The sequence below is a fragment of the Onychomys torridus genome, chromosome 18, assembly GCF_903995425.1.
Source record: "Onychomys torridus chromosome 18, mOncTor1.1, whole genome shotgun sequence".
In the NCBI taxonomy this organism is placed as follows: Eukaryota; Metazoa; Chordata; class Mammalia; order Rodentia; family Cricetidae; genus Onychomys; species Onychomys torridus.
Genome location: NC_050460.1, coordinates 7621506 through 7633446, shown reverse-complemented (window position 1 = coordinate 7633446; position 11941 = coordinate 7621506). Strand labels below are relative to the sequence as shown.

General features: G+C 50.9%; 1 protein-coding gene across 1 annotated transcript in view; it reads right to left on the bottom strand.

Annotated features, from left to right (window-relative positions):
• The window catches only part of Ptk7 (protein tyrosine kinase 7 (inactive)), a 61579-nt gene that overhangs the window by 9792 nt on the left and 39846 nt on the right, over window positions 1–11941 (bottom strand). The window contains exons 6-14 of the mRNA XM_036167978.1: window positions 10060–10208; window positions 9553–9819; window positions 5019–5152; window positions 4767–4902; window positions 4511–4630; window positions 2263–2412; window positions 2014–2164; window positions 1788–1915; window positions 1–12 (exon numbers count right to left, since the gene is read on the bottom strand). The exon at window positions 1–12 is cut by the window's left edge and continues 192 nt beyond it. Of these exons, the coding sequence (XP_036023871.1) occupies window positions 1–12; window positions 1788–1915; window positions 2014–2164; window positions 2263–2412; window positions 4511–4630; window positions 4767–4902; window positions 5019–5152; window positions 9553–9819; window positions 10060–10208 (1247 nt within the window). The remainder of the gene's footprint in view (window positions 13–1787; window positions 1916–2013; window positions 2165–2262; window positions 2413–4510; window positions 4631–4766; window positions 4903–5018; window positions 5153–9552; window positions 9820–10059; window positions 10209–11941) is intronic.

Below are 11941 nucleotides of genomic sequence, written 5' to 3'. Positions count from 1 at the left end.
TCACTGGCTTGTCTGAGAGACACAGGGAGAGGTCACGACAGCGGGTACTCAAGCAAAGCAGACCCTGCATCTCCACCAACACCCCTCCCCCCACACACACATATGTGACAACTCCTAGACACTTGAAGGCCTCCACATGCCATGGAGACCCGGAGCATCCCTTCCTTCACCGGCTGACTCGATACTGTGAGAGGGGCCCTGGGAAGCTTCTAGCTCAGAATCCCAGTTGTCTCCCAGCTCCAAGTAGGTTCCTGTGTGGCCAGTCTACCGGCTTTCAATGGCCCAGGGGACAGCAGTCCTGTGAGTCATCAGATGAACTTCGAGGGAGAGACGGAGGACACGCTTCAACCAAGGGGCCCCACACTCCATTTTCTACAAGATATGTCACTAGGAAAACAGTTCTGCTGAAGGGGGCAGTCTGTGGAAATGAGTGTGAACTCTCCTCCTTTAATCCCCCCATCTGCGACCTCAGTGACAACTTCTCAAAGGGACAGAGGTCACTAGGGCAGGTCTGGCCTAGGGCTGCTAACCCGGCACAACTCCTCTGGCCTTCTTGCATCCTGACCTGATTTCCTCCCCACTTGCAATAGTTTGGAGTTTTTGTTTCTTCCCTTTGGTTTGTGACAATGTCTTACTCTGTAGCCCAGGGTATTGGAGAATTCACTACCTCGCCCTGACTAGCCTTGAACTCATGACAATCCTCCTGTCTCAGCCTCCAAGATCCAGGATTACAGCAATGAACTGTCATGCCTGGTTTATACAAGTTTGGGCCATTTTTAAAAAATTAGTTTTAATTTGTGTGTGTGTGTGTGTGTGTGTGTGTGTGTGTGTGTGTGTGTGTGTGTGTGTCTGTGTGTGTGTGTGTGTGTGTGTCTGTGTGCAGGTATGTGCCTGTGAGTGCAGGTGCCGTCAGAGGCCATGGGTCATCTGGAGCTGGAGTTACACACAGTTGTGAGCTGATGACTGATGCTTAGAACAGGGCTCGGGTCCTCCAACAGGGCAGTAAGTGCTCCTAACTCTAACCATCTCTCCGGCCCTAAGCGTGGATCTTGAAGTGTTTCCCTCCCAAAGGCCCACAGTTAAGCTTATTCTCCAGCCTGTGATGCTATTGGGAAGTGGTGGGACCTTCGGAAGGTGGGGCCTAGTAGAAGTAAGCTAGGTCATTGGGGCTGGGGGTGTGCCTTGAAGGGGAAACTGAGGCCCAGCCCACTCCTTTCTCTTTTGCCTCCCACTCAACATACGATAAACAAGATGTCCTCTGCCACAGGCTCAGAGTAACTGGGCTCTTGGCGCACCAGGCTGAAGTCTCTGAGTGGGAGCCAAGGTAAGTCTTCTCTAAGTATACAAGAGAAGGAGGCACTTTAGGAAGAGAGTACCCTTCCAGCCAACCCAAACACATGTCAGCGGTGGAATATCAAGGAAGTGACAGGCCAGCCAGGAATCTGGGGCTGGGATGGTATACTGGAGGGGATACCCCAAGTTCCCCAGTTTAAATGCCTTCTCTGGCCAGGTGGTGGCGGCACACGCCTTTAATCCTAGCACTCCGGAGGCAGAGGCAGGTGGATCTCTTTGAGTTCCAGGCCAGCCTGAGCTACAGAGTGAGTTCCAGGGAAGGCGCAAAGCTACACAGAGAAACACTGTCACGAAAAACCAAAAAATAAATAGATAGATGTCTTCTAAAAAACAAACAAACAGATAAACGTCTTCCCTGTACAGGGCGACACCACATGGAAGATGAGAAAGGATTCTAGCACTTCCTGTGTAGGCTCCCCTCTCTTGACCCATACCCACGACAAAGAGAGGGGCCTCTGTATGCCTGATGTTACAGCTGTTGCCTGCAATGCAAGTGTAGGAGCCCGAGTCCTCAGGGGCGACATCATGGATCACCAGGGAGCCGTTCTGGAAGATGTGCATCCTGTGGTAAGAGAAGCCACTGCGGCACTCAGCTGGCCAGCCCCCAGTGAGCAACCATCCCAGGAAAGGTAACATCAGTGTGGAGGGGAGACCACCTACCTGGGTCCCAGCTTGGTGGGGTCCAGGATCCGGTCTTTGCCTTTCCACTGAATAAGAGGCTTGGGGTCCCCCTGGGCCTCGCACCGAAGCAACGCTGTGTGGCCCTGGTACACGGTTGTGCGCTCTGGTTCCACCTTGAAGGTGATGAACACTGGATAGAAAGAGACCAGAGAGCATCACGAAGTTGTCCGAGCAGCTGTTGCTCCCCAGGCCCTGCCCATTCTGGCTCCCTGTCACAGTGGCACGCACCTGCCACGGTCAGCTGGACATGGGCACGGATCTGGCCCTGGGGCTCGTTGGACGCAATGCAAGTGTAGTTACCAGCGTCGTCTCGGGTCACTCGGGCAAAGTGCAGGGTCCCAGCATTGTCGGTCACCCATTCAGGGAGGCTGCTCCCATCTGCAGAGACAATTAGGAGAAATTATAGGATGGGCTAGACTTCCATGGATGACTGACAAGGCCCTCAGTCACTCATCTCTACCCTAAACAAACCATGGCTCCTTCCTACCCACAGGCAAAGTCCAAAATCAAAGTCCCCTATTATTTATTTTGTCCCCAATTTTCCAGTCTCACCTTTTGAACATTTCACTTGTGCCAAACTAGACCGAGGACAGGCCTTGTCCTCACCTCACTCCTGATGCCCCAGATCCCAGACCTGAACCAGACCAGTCCTCTGCAGAAGCCACAACCCCACTTTCATCCCCACAGCTGGTGCAAATATGAACCTGGTCCAGCCTTGTAAGAAACAATCCGGCAAGTTGTAGATGGTTATAAAAATGTTCATAGCCTATATATATAAAATTCCACTTCTGGGATTCTTCCCCAAAGGAAACAAACCAGAAAATCCAGAAAAATAAATCCCAGTAATGTTGAGATTAGAGATTTATTAGAGCAATAAAAAGAGGGAACAATCCCAGTCCCTAACACGTTGAGAATATTCAAGTAAATGATAATAAATCCAATAATGAGATTATTATTATAACCGTTGAGACTGATATTACGCACAATATAAAGACAAGGAGAAACGCTTAATAATGTTAAATTAAAAACCATGTAAATGCTGGGTATGGTACCACACTTTAATCCTGAACTCAGGAGGCAGAGGCAGGAGGATCTATATTTGAGGACAGCCTGGTCTACAAGGACAGCAAGTCAGTCAGGGCTACACAAGAGCCTGCTTCAAAAAAAGGAAGGAAAAAAGAGAGAAAGAAATAAAAAGAAAAAAGTGTGGGGGCGTGGCGGGGGGGGGCTGGAGATGCGGCATATTCGCTAAGAGAATGGGCTGCTCTTCCACTAGAGAATGGGCTGCTCTTCCATTAGAGAATGGGCTGCTCTTCCACTAGAGAATGGGCTGCTCTTCCACTAGAGAATGGGCTGCTCTTCCATTAGAGAATGGGCTGCTCTTCCACTAGAGAATGGGCTGCTCTTCCACTAGAGAATGGGCTGCTCTTCCATTAGAGAATGGGCTGCTCTTCAGGTCTCAGGTTTGAGTCTTAGCATCATACAGTGGCTCACAAGCTTCTCTAACTCGAGTCCCAATGGATCTAATGCCCTCTTCTGGCCTCTGCAGGCACTGCACTCACATAAAGCATGGACAGACATGCAGACAAAACACCAACATACATAAATAAGTAAAAATAAAACAAAGCCATATAAGCTCCAGACATGGTAATATATGTCTTTAATCCCAGCACTCAGGAAGCAGAGGCAGGTGGATGCTTGGGAGTCTGAGGGCAGCCCGGTCTGCAGAGTGAGACTCTTGTCTCAAAAAACAAAAAACAAAACAAAAAAAGTTCAGGCATATTAGTGCCTATGATCACAAAACTTGGGAAGCTGAGGCAGAATGATCATAAATTCAAGGACAGCCTGGGTCGCACAGGGAGTCCCAAGCCAGCTAAGACTATACAGCAAGACCATATCTATAACAAATAAACAAACTAAACTAATTAATTAAATAAACAAAAACCTTAAAAAGTAGCCAGGGATGTAGCTCAATGGGGGCAGTTTGCCTAGCATACCTGAGGCTGTAGGTTCAACCTCCACTATTGCACTAATTCAAACAATAAACAAATAAACAAAATAGGCATGTCTTTGCTCAGGAAGTGTAATACGTGAAAGCACTATATGCATAAAATTATTATGTAAGAGTTAAAGACTCACAGAAAAGCAGACAGACAGGCTGACAGACAGTGGAGTGATCCGCCCCCCCCCCCACATTTGTCAATGAGTCCATGCTATTCGGATGCTGGCGAAGAGCAGGTCTTAACAGGCTGCCTTGACAACCACCCACCTCTGCCTGGAGCCGCCATCTGCGCCGTCCAGGGCTGCACTCTTGACCCCTTTGGGGTTACAGCTTTCCCCGCTCTACCGGACTAGTACTCAGTCCTGTATTTCCGGTTTCCCCCACAATTCCGGGAGCAGGCTGGGCACTCCCCTGTCCCTCAGACATACACCTATGACAAGTCGCCTGCTCTAGTCTATGTCACATGGTACCCACCTGCCCGTACCCACTTAATTGTGGGCTTCTCTCGGCCAGTGGCTGAGCAGGGCACTGTGGCCTCCTTATCAAACTCCATGCACTGCTGTGGCTGAGGCGGGGGCGTGAACTTGAGTTTTTCTGGTTGAGTGAGGAAGGAGAAGAGGAGGAACTGAGACAGGGAGAGAGGCCAGGGCCATCCGTGCTGCTCCTTCCCATCACTCCTCCGCCCAGACGGTCCAGGTATTCTCCCAACACATCACATATGCCGACTCACCCAGCACTTGGACACGGGCCTGGGCCTCGATGCTGCCGGCTGGGGTGCTACTCACACAGCGGTACAATGTCCCATCGTACACCTCCACGCTATTGATGCGCAAGGTCCCATTTTTAGAAACTTCGAACCGTGAGTCCTGCAGGACAGACTTGAATAGATTGGGCTCAAGCTCTGGGGTATGAAAGCTCTGGGGGTATGCACTGAGAGACGGCAGGGAAAACTCTCCCATTAACCAAAAGTCACGCTTCTTACCTCCGAGATAAGCATTTGGTTCCTATACCAGATGACAGTGGGCTTGGGTGTGGCCTGTGTCAGACAGTGCAAATAGCCAGGTTTGCCCTCCTCCAGTTGGCTGTCTTGGGGCTTCTGTAGCCATGTGGGTACAGCTAGAGTGACAAAGAGAAACCGCTGAGCTAAATAACAGGTCTCTGAACCCAAAGTTCCCAATCACAGAAGACACGAAGACACCAGCGGTCCTGGGCTCAGAACCCCCAGGCTGCCCAGGGGGTACCCAAAGGTGTCCTAACTAACAAACACCCGAGGTGTGTTCCTCCGCACACAGTCCAGCTAGGAAAACACAAGTTCCCAGAAGTGACGTCAACGGCTCCCACAAGGCACAGAGGCTCTATCTGCAGCTGTGGCATGTATGACTCCACCAGAGCGCCAGCTGCTCTTCCAAAGGACCTGGATTCCATTCCCAGCACCCTCATCGTGGCTCACAACCATCTGTAACTCCAGCTCCAGAGATACAGCACCCTCTTTTGGCCTTCACAGATCCCAGGCATGCATAGGGTGCACAGACATACAGACAGGAAAACCACGCTTACACATAAAATAAAAATAATTAAAAAAAAAAAAAAAAAGGGGAAAAAAAAAGGATCCCACCACCCTGGTTCATTATAGCATGCCGGGCCACAGTTAGTGTTATAGTTTGAATATGACCCCACAGGTTTATGTGCTGAAAGCTTGGTCCCCAGCTGGTGGCGTCATTCTGGAAGAAGCCACAAACTGTAGCAGAAGCTGGGGCCTCGGCAGGGGAGTCCCTAAGGGTCCACTTCAAGTCACATGCATCCAACAGACCACCGGGCAGCAGCTCTGAAAGGATGACTCAAACGTAAATCCTTCCTCTTCCTCCCAACTCCTCAGACATGTGTCACAGCATGACTGAAGCCCTGGTCCTCAAAACGGCTGCATTTGAGCTGCATTAGCTCCCTGCCTAATCTCCCCTACCTTATGAATAGACGACCCCAACCCTATATCCTGATTCACGGCATCAGCCCACAGCAAGCCAACTGTCCACTGGTGTTTCCAAATGGATAGCTGGAACCATTCGTACTTCACATACATAGATTGCCGGGGACTGGTGGCACACGCCTTTAATTCCAGCACTCGGAGAGGCAGAGGCAGGTGAGTTTGAGGCCAGCCTGGGCTACAGAATGGATTCTAGGACAGCAGGGTCTACACAGAGAAACTGTCTCCCCCCTCCCCTGCCACCAAAAAGAAAGAAAGAAAAAAAGAAAACATATTCATTTCCCTCCCAAACCTGCTTGTCCTAGCCTGTCTCAATAAGAAAAAACATTGTTTTCCAGCCAAATGTGGAAGCCACAGGTCCAGTCTTGACTTAGTGGGCCCGAGGCCGTCACTTTTATCCTCTACCAACCCTACCTACAGAAGCTCCGAAACTGGTCCTGACTCTGACCGGTTCTCACCTCCACCACTATCACCTCTTGTTCGGGCTCACGCAATAGCTCCCTGGGCATCTATGAGTAGGTGCCTACTAACTGATCTTCCTACTTACTCTCTTGTTGTTTGTTTTGAGACAGGGTCTCACTATGTAGTTCTGGCTATCCTGGAACTCTCTGTATAGACTAGGTGGACCTTGAACTCACAGAGTCCTGCCTCCCAAGGGCTAGGATTAAAGGCATGAGCCACTATGCCCAGCTCTTATTTATACTCCTAAAAAATGATTTGAATCCCACCACTTGGGAGGCAGAAGCATTCAGATCTCTGAGTGCAAGGCCAGTCTGGTCTACATAGTGAGTTCCAGGCCAGCCGGGGCTGCACAGCGCATGTGTGACGGTCAAGACATCTTCCTGGGGCCAATCTCTTTACACTGTGGATCCCTGGGACTGAGCTCAGGCTGTCAGACTCGGTGGCAAGCATCCACCCCACCATCTGAGCAGCCCCGAACAATCAGTCTTCTCAGAACAGACAGGCTTCCACATGGAAGCCTGCAAGGACTTCCTGTCTGCCCTGGTGAGGCAGAATGCTTACCACAGCGGCAGCAGGCAACCCTCCCAGACCCTTTCATCTCTTTTTATGTGACAGCCACACATTCTCCATCAACAGGCAGTCTATCGCTACTTCATGGAAACTGGGTGGCCTGGGACTGACTGGCCTTGCCTTCCTGAATACACTTTCGACCTCTTGGAATCCAGTTTCTGTGTGAGGAAACTTGGCCTAGCCAGACACGTGACTGACTGCCCCTCCAACAGCCCTGTGGAGCTCAAGAGCCCTCGAAGGTGAATCCCACCCAAAATGTAAGCACATCAGCGGCTGTTCCAAGCCACCAGGGTTAGGAACCGCTTGTTAGGAGGTGCTGGGCAGACGACACCCCTGAACGCTGTGTCCTGACAGGTCTCCACATCTCAGACAACCTTAGCCGCTCTCATTAACATTTATTCAGCTGAAGGCCCCCAGGCCCCGCCGTCTCCAAATTCACACTCCTACTTCTGGCCATGATTCTTCCTTAGTTTAAGTTCCAGCTCAAATGCCACCTTCTCCGGAGGTCTGCCCCGCCCCCTCCCCCATCTCATCATTTACCCTGTGATTTTTCTATGTTGTCCTGCAACCTAAAACCATACATTTAGGGGTGTCTGGAGAGGATGGCTCAGCAATTCAGAGCACTTGCTGCTCTTGCAGAGGACCTAGGTTCAGTTCCCAGCACCCACGGGGCAGCTCACTAGTAACGCTGGAGCTAAGGTCCCTTCTGGCCACTGTGGACACCAGGCACGCACATGGCACAAAGACCCACACACATAAAAAAAATCAGGTTATTAAAACGATCCCTAAGCTGCTGCTCACACTTGCTATCTCTCTCGTTAGAATAAGCTACATGGGGCGTTCTGTGTGTGCTTATCACTTCGCTCTGAGGACTGAACGAGATCCCTGAACTCAGCCTCCTCTGACTCGACATTACATCGCCATGTCTGACCAGCATTGCTTGCCTGGCGTTCAACTCTCAGATTCCACGGGTCTCAGAGGGCCCCCAGCGCTCTTCACCTCTGCCAAGAGACCAGGCAAACTGAACAGGCGTAAACATGAGGTCCTGAGTCTGAGGATCCCAAAGTACCCTTAACAAAGCGGCTGGCCCGCACATCCCAATGAGGGCTAGTGGGACAGCTCACATTGGTCTGTATGTTGACACGTGGGCATCCTCTGCACCAGTCACCTGTAAGCTAAGGCTTCCCACCCAAGCCTGGTGCCCAAGTGCAAAACTACGTCCTCTGAGATGTCAGCATTTGTTATTCTGAAACAGCATTTCCTGTGGCTGAGGATGTTCTTGAACACTGATCCTTCTGCCTCCTGAGGCTCGGATTATACGTGTGTGCCACCGTTCCAGCTTATGTGGCCCCCGGGGAGTAAACTCAGGGCTTTGTGCATGGCAGATGAGTACTCTACATCCCTAGCCCAATTTCATTATCTTTATGGGAAGAATCACCAAAATGTCTTATTCTTTAAAAATGTTGAGGTGTATTTTTTTATATTACATACAACAGTGTTTTGCCTGCAAGTCTGTGGACCTCATGCCTGGTGCCTGCGGAGGCCGAAGGAGGTTCAGATCCCTGGAACTAGAGTTACAGATAGTTACCAGCCACAAGAGTACTAGGAACTGAAGCTAGTCCTCTGCGACAAGTACTCTTAACCACTGAGCCATCCCTCCAGCCATAGGAATATTTCTTTTAAAAGCCTGCAAAGTACGATAAACTAAACAAAACTACCATTTGACACTGTTACTTCTCAAAGAGGAAAAGGAAGGCTAGAGAGATGGCTAAGTGGGTAAAGTGTGTGCCACAGAAAGAAGCATGGGGAGCTAGTTTGGAGTTCCAGGACTCATGTGAGACCCAGGTGCAGTGGCACACATCTGTCACCAGAACTGAGCAGCAAAGACAGAAGGATCCCTGGAACCTGATGGGCAAGCAGGTTAGCACAAACAGCCAGCTCTGGGCTCAGTGAGAGGCCACAGCTAATGGTGGGCAGCGAGAGGCCACGGCTGATGGTGGGCAGTGAAAGAAAGGTACCTAACATTGACCTCTGGCTTCCACATACACAGGTGAACACATCTCCCATGCCACCCCCTGCCACAAAGAGACTGATAGACAGATAGAGAGACAGACAGACAGACATCTTTTTCATCTGTAACATTTGATCTTTCCAACTATCGTGCTTTAACGCCTCGCTACTGGTGAGGAGACAGACCTCTGCAGCTCAAGGAACGTGATCCCAGTATTTACACTGCGCACTGTGTGCAGAATGGGATCCAGGTCTCCAGACTTGAAGACAGTGTTTTCTTCCTCTGTGGTCAGGGGGCTGCTTTCCTGGGAGGGCTGTGTTTACTTCTCTGGTGTACTACCTCTACTGTCAGATGACCAACATTCCCAAGAGCCCAGAACCTGGAGAGAGCCTCAGGTGTACGCCAGGGAAACCTCTATCCATTACACCTGCATCCCAAAACCTCCTAGGCTACCACACAGACCTCCTCCCCCTCCAGGAAAAGAGCACTCACTGGCCACAGTGATGTTGACATCCTGCCGCCGCTGGCCAGCAAGGTTGGCTGCATGGCAGGTGTAAACACCAGCGTCACTCTCGGCAACAGCGGCAAACACCAGCTCATGACCCTTCTGGTAGACCTTGCCATGGGCAGGGAGCCGCACACCGGCATGTTCCCACCATACACTGGGTGTAGGTAGACCCTCGGGGGCTGGGCAGGCGACACGCTCCTCACCACCAACTGTGAACACCCGTGGTTCAAATGGCAACATGTCTTCAATCTCTGCAAGGACATGAGGAGAAGGTAAATTGCTTGACTTCCTCGGGCATCTAGGTATGCGGTGCTTTACAATAAGCCGAGGCTCCCTCCAGCCACACTTCCTCCTCTCTGCATCTCCTCTTTTAGCCCAGCATCTTCTCCCTCTCTCTGCCTTACAAGCTGCTAGCTAAGCCAACGAGGGTCCGAAATCTCCAGGAGCCAGCAACACTGGACACAGTGCCTACCTCAACACCAGAGACCCACCTGCCAGGCGCAGTGTGGCTTCCAGGACAATGGGGGGGCCCCTCTGCCCCTGGCCAATGCAACGGTAGATTCCTGCATTTCGTGTCCGGACCTGGGTCAACAGCAGGGAGCCATTGGCAAACACCATAGCTCTGCGGAGGTGAGGGGGACTGTGGAGGGAAGAGAGGATTGTCTGGATGAAGTGGCCCTAGGCCTCCTTCTCAAACAGGATGCACTGAGATTTCATGTTGCAAGGGTCTAGGTTTTGGGAAGGGTGCATATGTGCACTTGTTCATGTCTGTGTGCAGGTGAGTAGTTTTCTTATTTCTAAATTTATCTTATTTTACCTGTGTATTTGCCTGTGTGTATGTATTTGTACCATGTGCACACTTAGTGTCAGCGGAGGCCAGAAGAGGGGTCAGACACTCTGGCACTGGAGTGCAGACAGCTGTGGGCTGCCATGTGGGTGCTTTGAGCCAAACCCAGACGCTCTGCAGAGCGGCCAGCGCTTAGTAACCGAGCCATTGCTGCAGCCCCTTTTTCTCTTTTCCAGACAGGAGTTCACTGTGTTCCCCTGGCTGGCCTGTAATTCTCTATGTAAATCAGGCTGGCCTAGAACTCACAGAGATCCTCCTGCCTCTGCCTTCTGAAGTCTGGGATCAAAGGCGTGTGCTAACAAATTTGGCAACCTCTTCCCTTTCTTTTATTCTTTCTTTCTTTTTTATTTGTTTTTGTCTTTCAAGACAGGGTTTCTCTGTGTAGCCTTGGCTGATCTAGAACTCACTCTGTAGACCAGGTTGGCCTCGAACTCATAGAGATACGCCTGTCTCTGCCTCCCGAGTGCTGAGATTAAAGATGTGCACCACTACAACTCAGCTTTTTTTTTTTTTTTATCCTTTTTATGTGTACTGGTGTTTTGCCTACATGTATGTCTATACACCACATGCATGACCGGTGCTTGCAGAATGCATCAGATCCCCTGGAACTGGAGTCACAGGTGGCTGTGAGCTGAGAATGAAACCTGGATCCTCTGGAAGAGCAGCCAGTGCTCTTAACCACTGGGCTAACTCTCCAGACTAGCTTCAAACTTACTACATCACCCAGGCTGGCCTTGACCTTACCCAGTGTGTGTGTGTGTGCGTTTGTGCGTGCGCGCGTGTGTGTGTGTGTGCGCGTGTGTGTGCGCGTGTGTGCGCGCGCGCGTGTGTGCACATGTGCAGATCAGAGGTTGACGTCAGGTGCTACCTGCTCCATGGGATAGACTCTCTCACTTTATCTGGAGCTTAGCCTTTCAGGCCCACCTGTCTCTGCCCTCAGGGTCACATGCACACTGCCATACGAAGCATTCTACACAGGTGCTGGGTATCTGAACGCAGGTCCTCACGCTTGCTCAGCATCGCTTTACCCTCCTCAGCCCCTGACCTCCAATTTTTCATCCTCCTGCCTCAACCCCTTCAACATTGGGATGACTAGCACAAGTGTCACACTCAGATTGCATGTGTTTTCCAGCTGCAAGGAACTTCATTTTAGAGAAGGAGGGTCGGGCAAAGTATAATGTAAGTGAGGCAAGTCAGGGCACCCCAGCTTCAAGGACAAGAGCCTCCCAGAAAATGAGATGGCCTGATGATGTCCCCCAGCCTAGGGAGCTATGCCCCCAGTGACCACCATTTCGTCCAGCACCAGGAAGGCATTCTTTCCTCTCCTATAGTCTGGACAAGCATCCCGACAGAGGGGCAAACCCTCCCCGGAGCTTTCAGAGACATTTGCCCCCTCCTAAAATGTGGGTGTGGTGGGTGTCGGTGCCATCTCGGGTCTTTCTATGTAGACTGACCGCAGTGCCCCTGCCCCGTATTCTGAGCTTTCTGAACTGTTTTTAACACTCTGGTCCTAACTCTATTTCCAA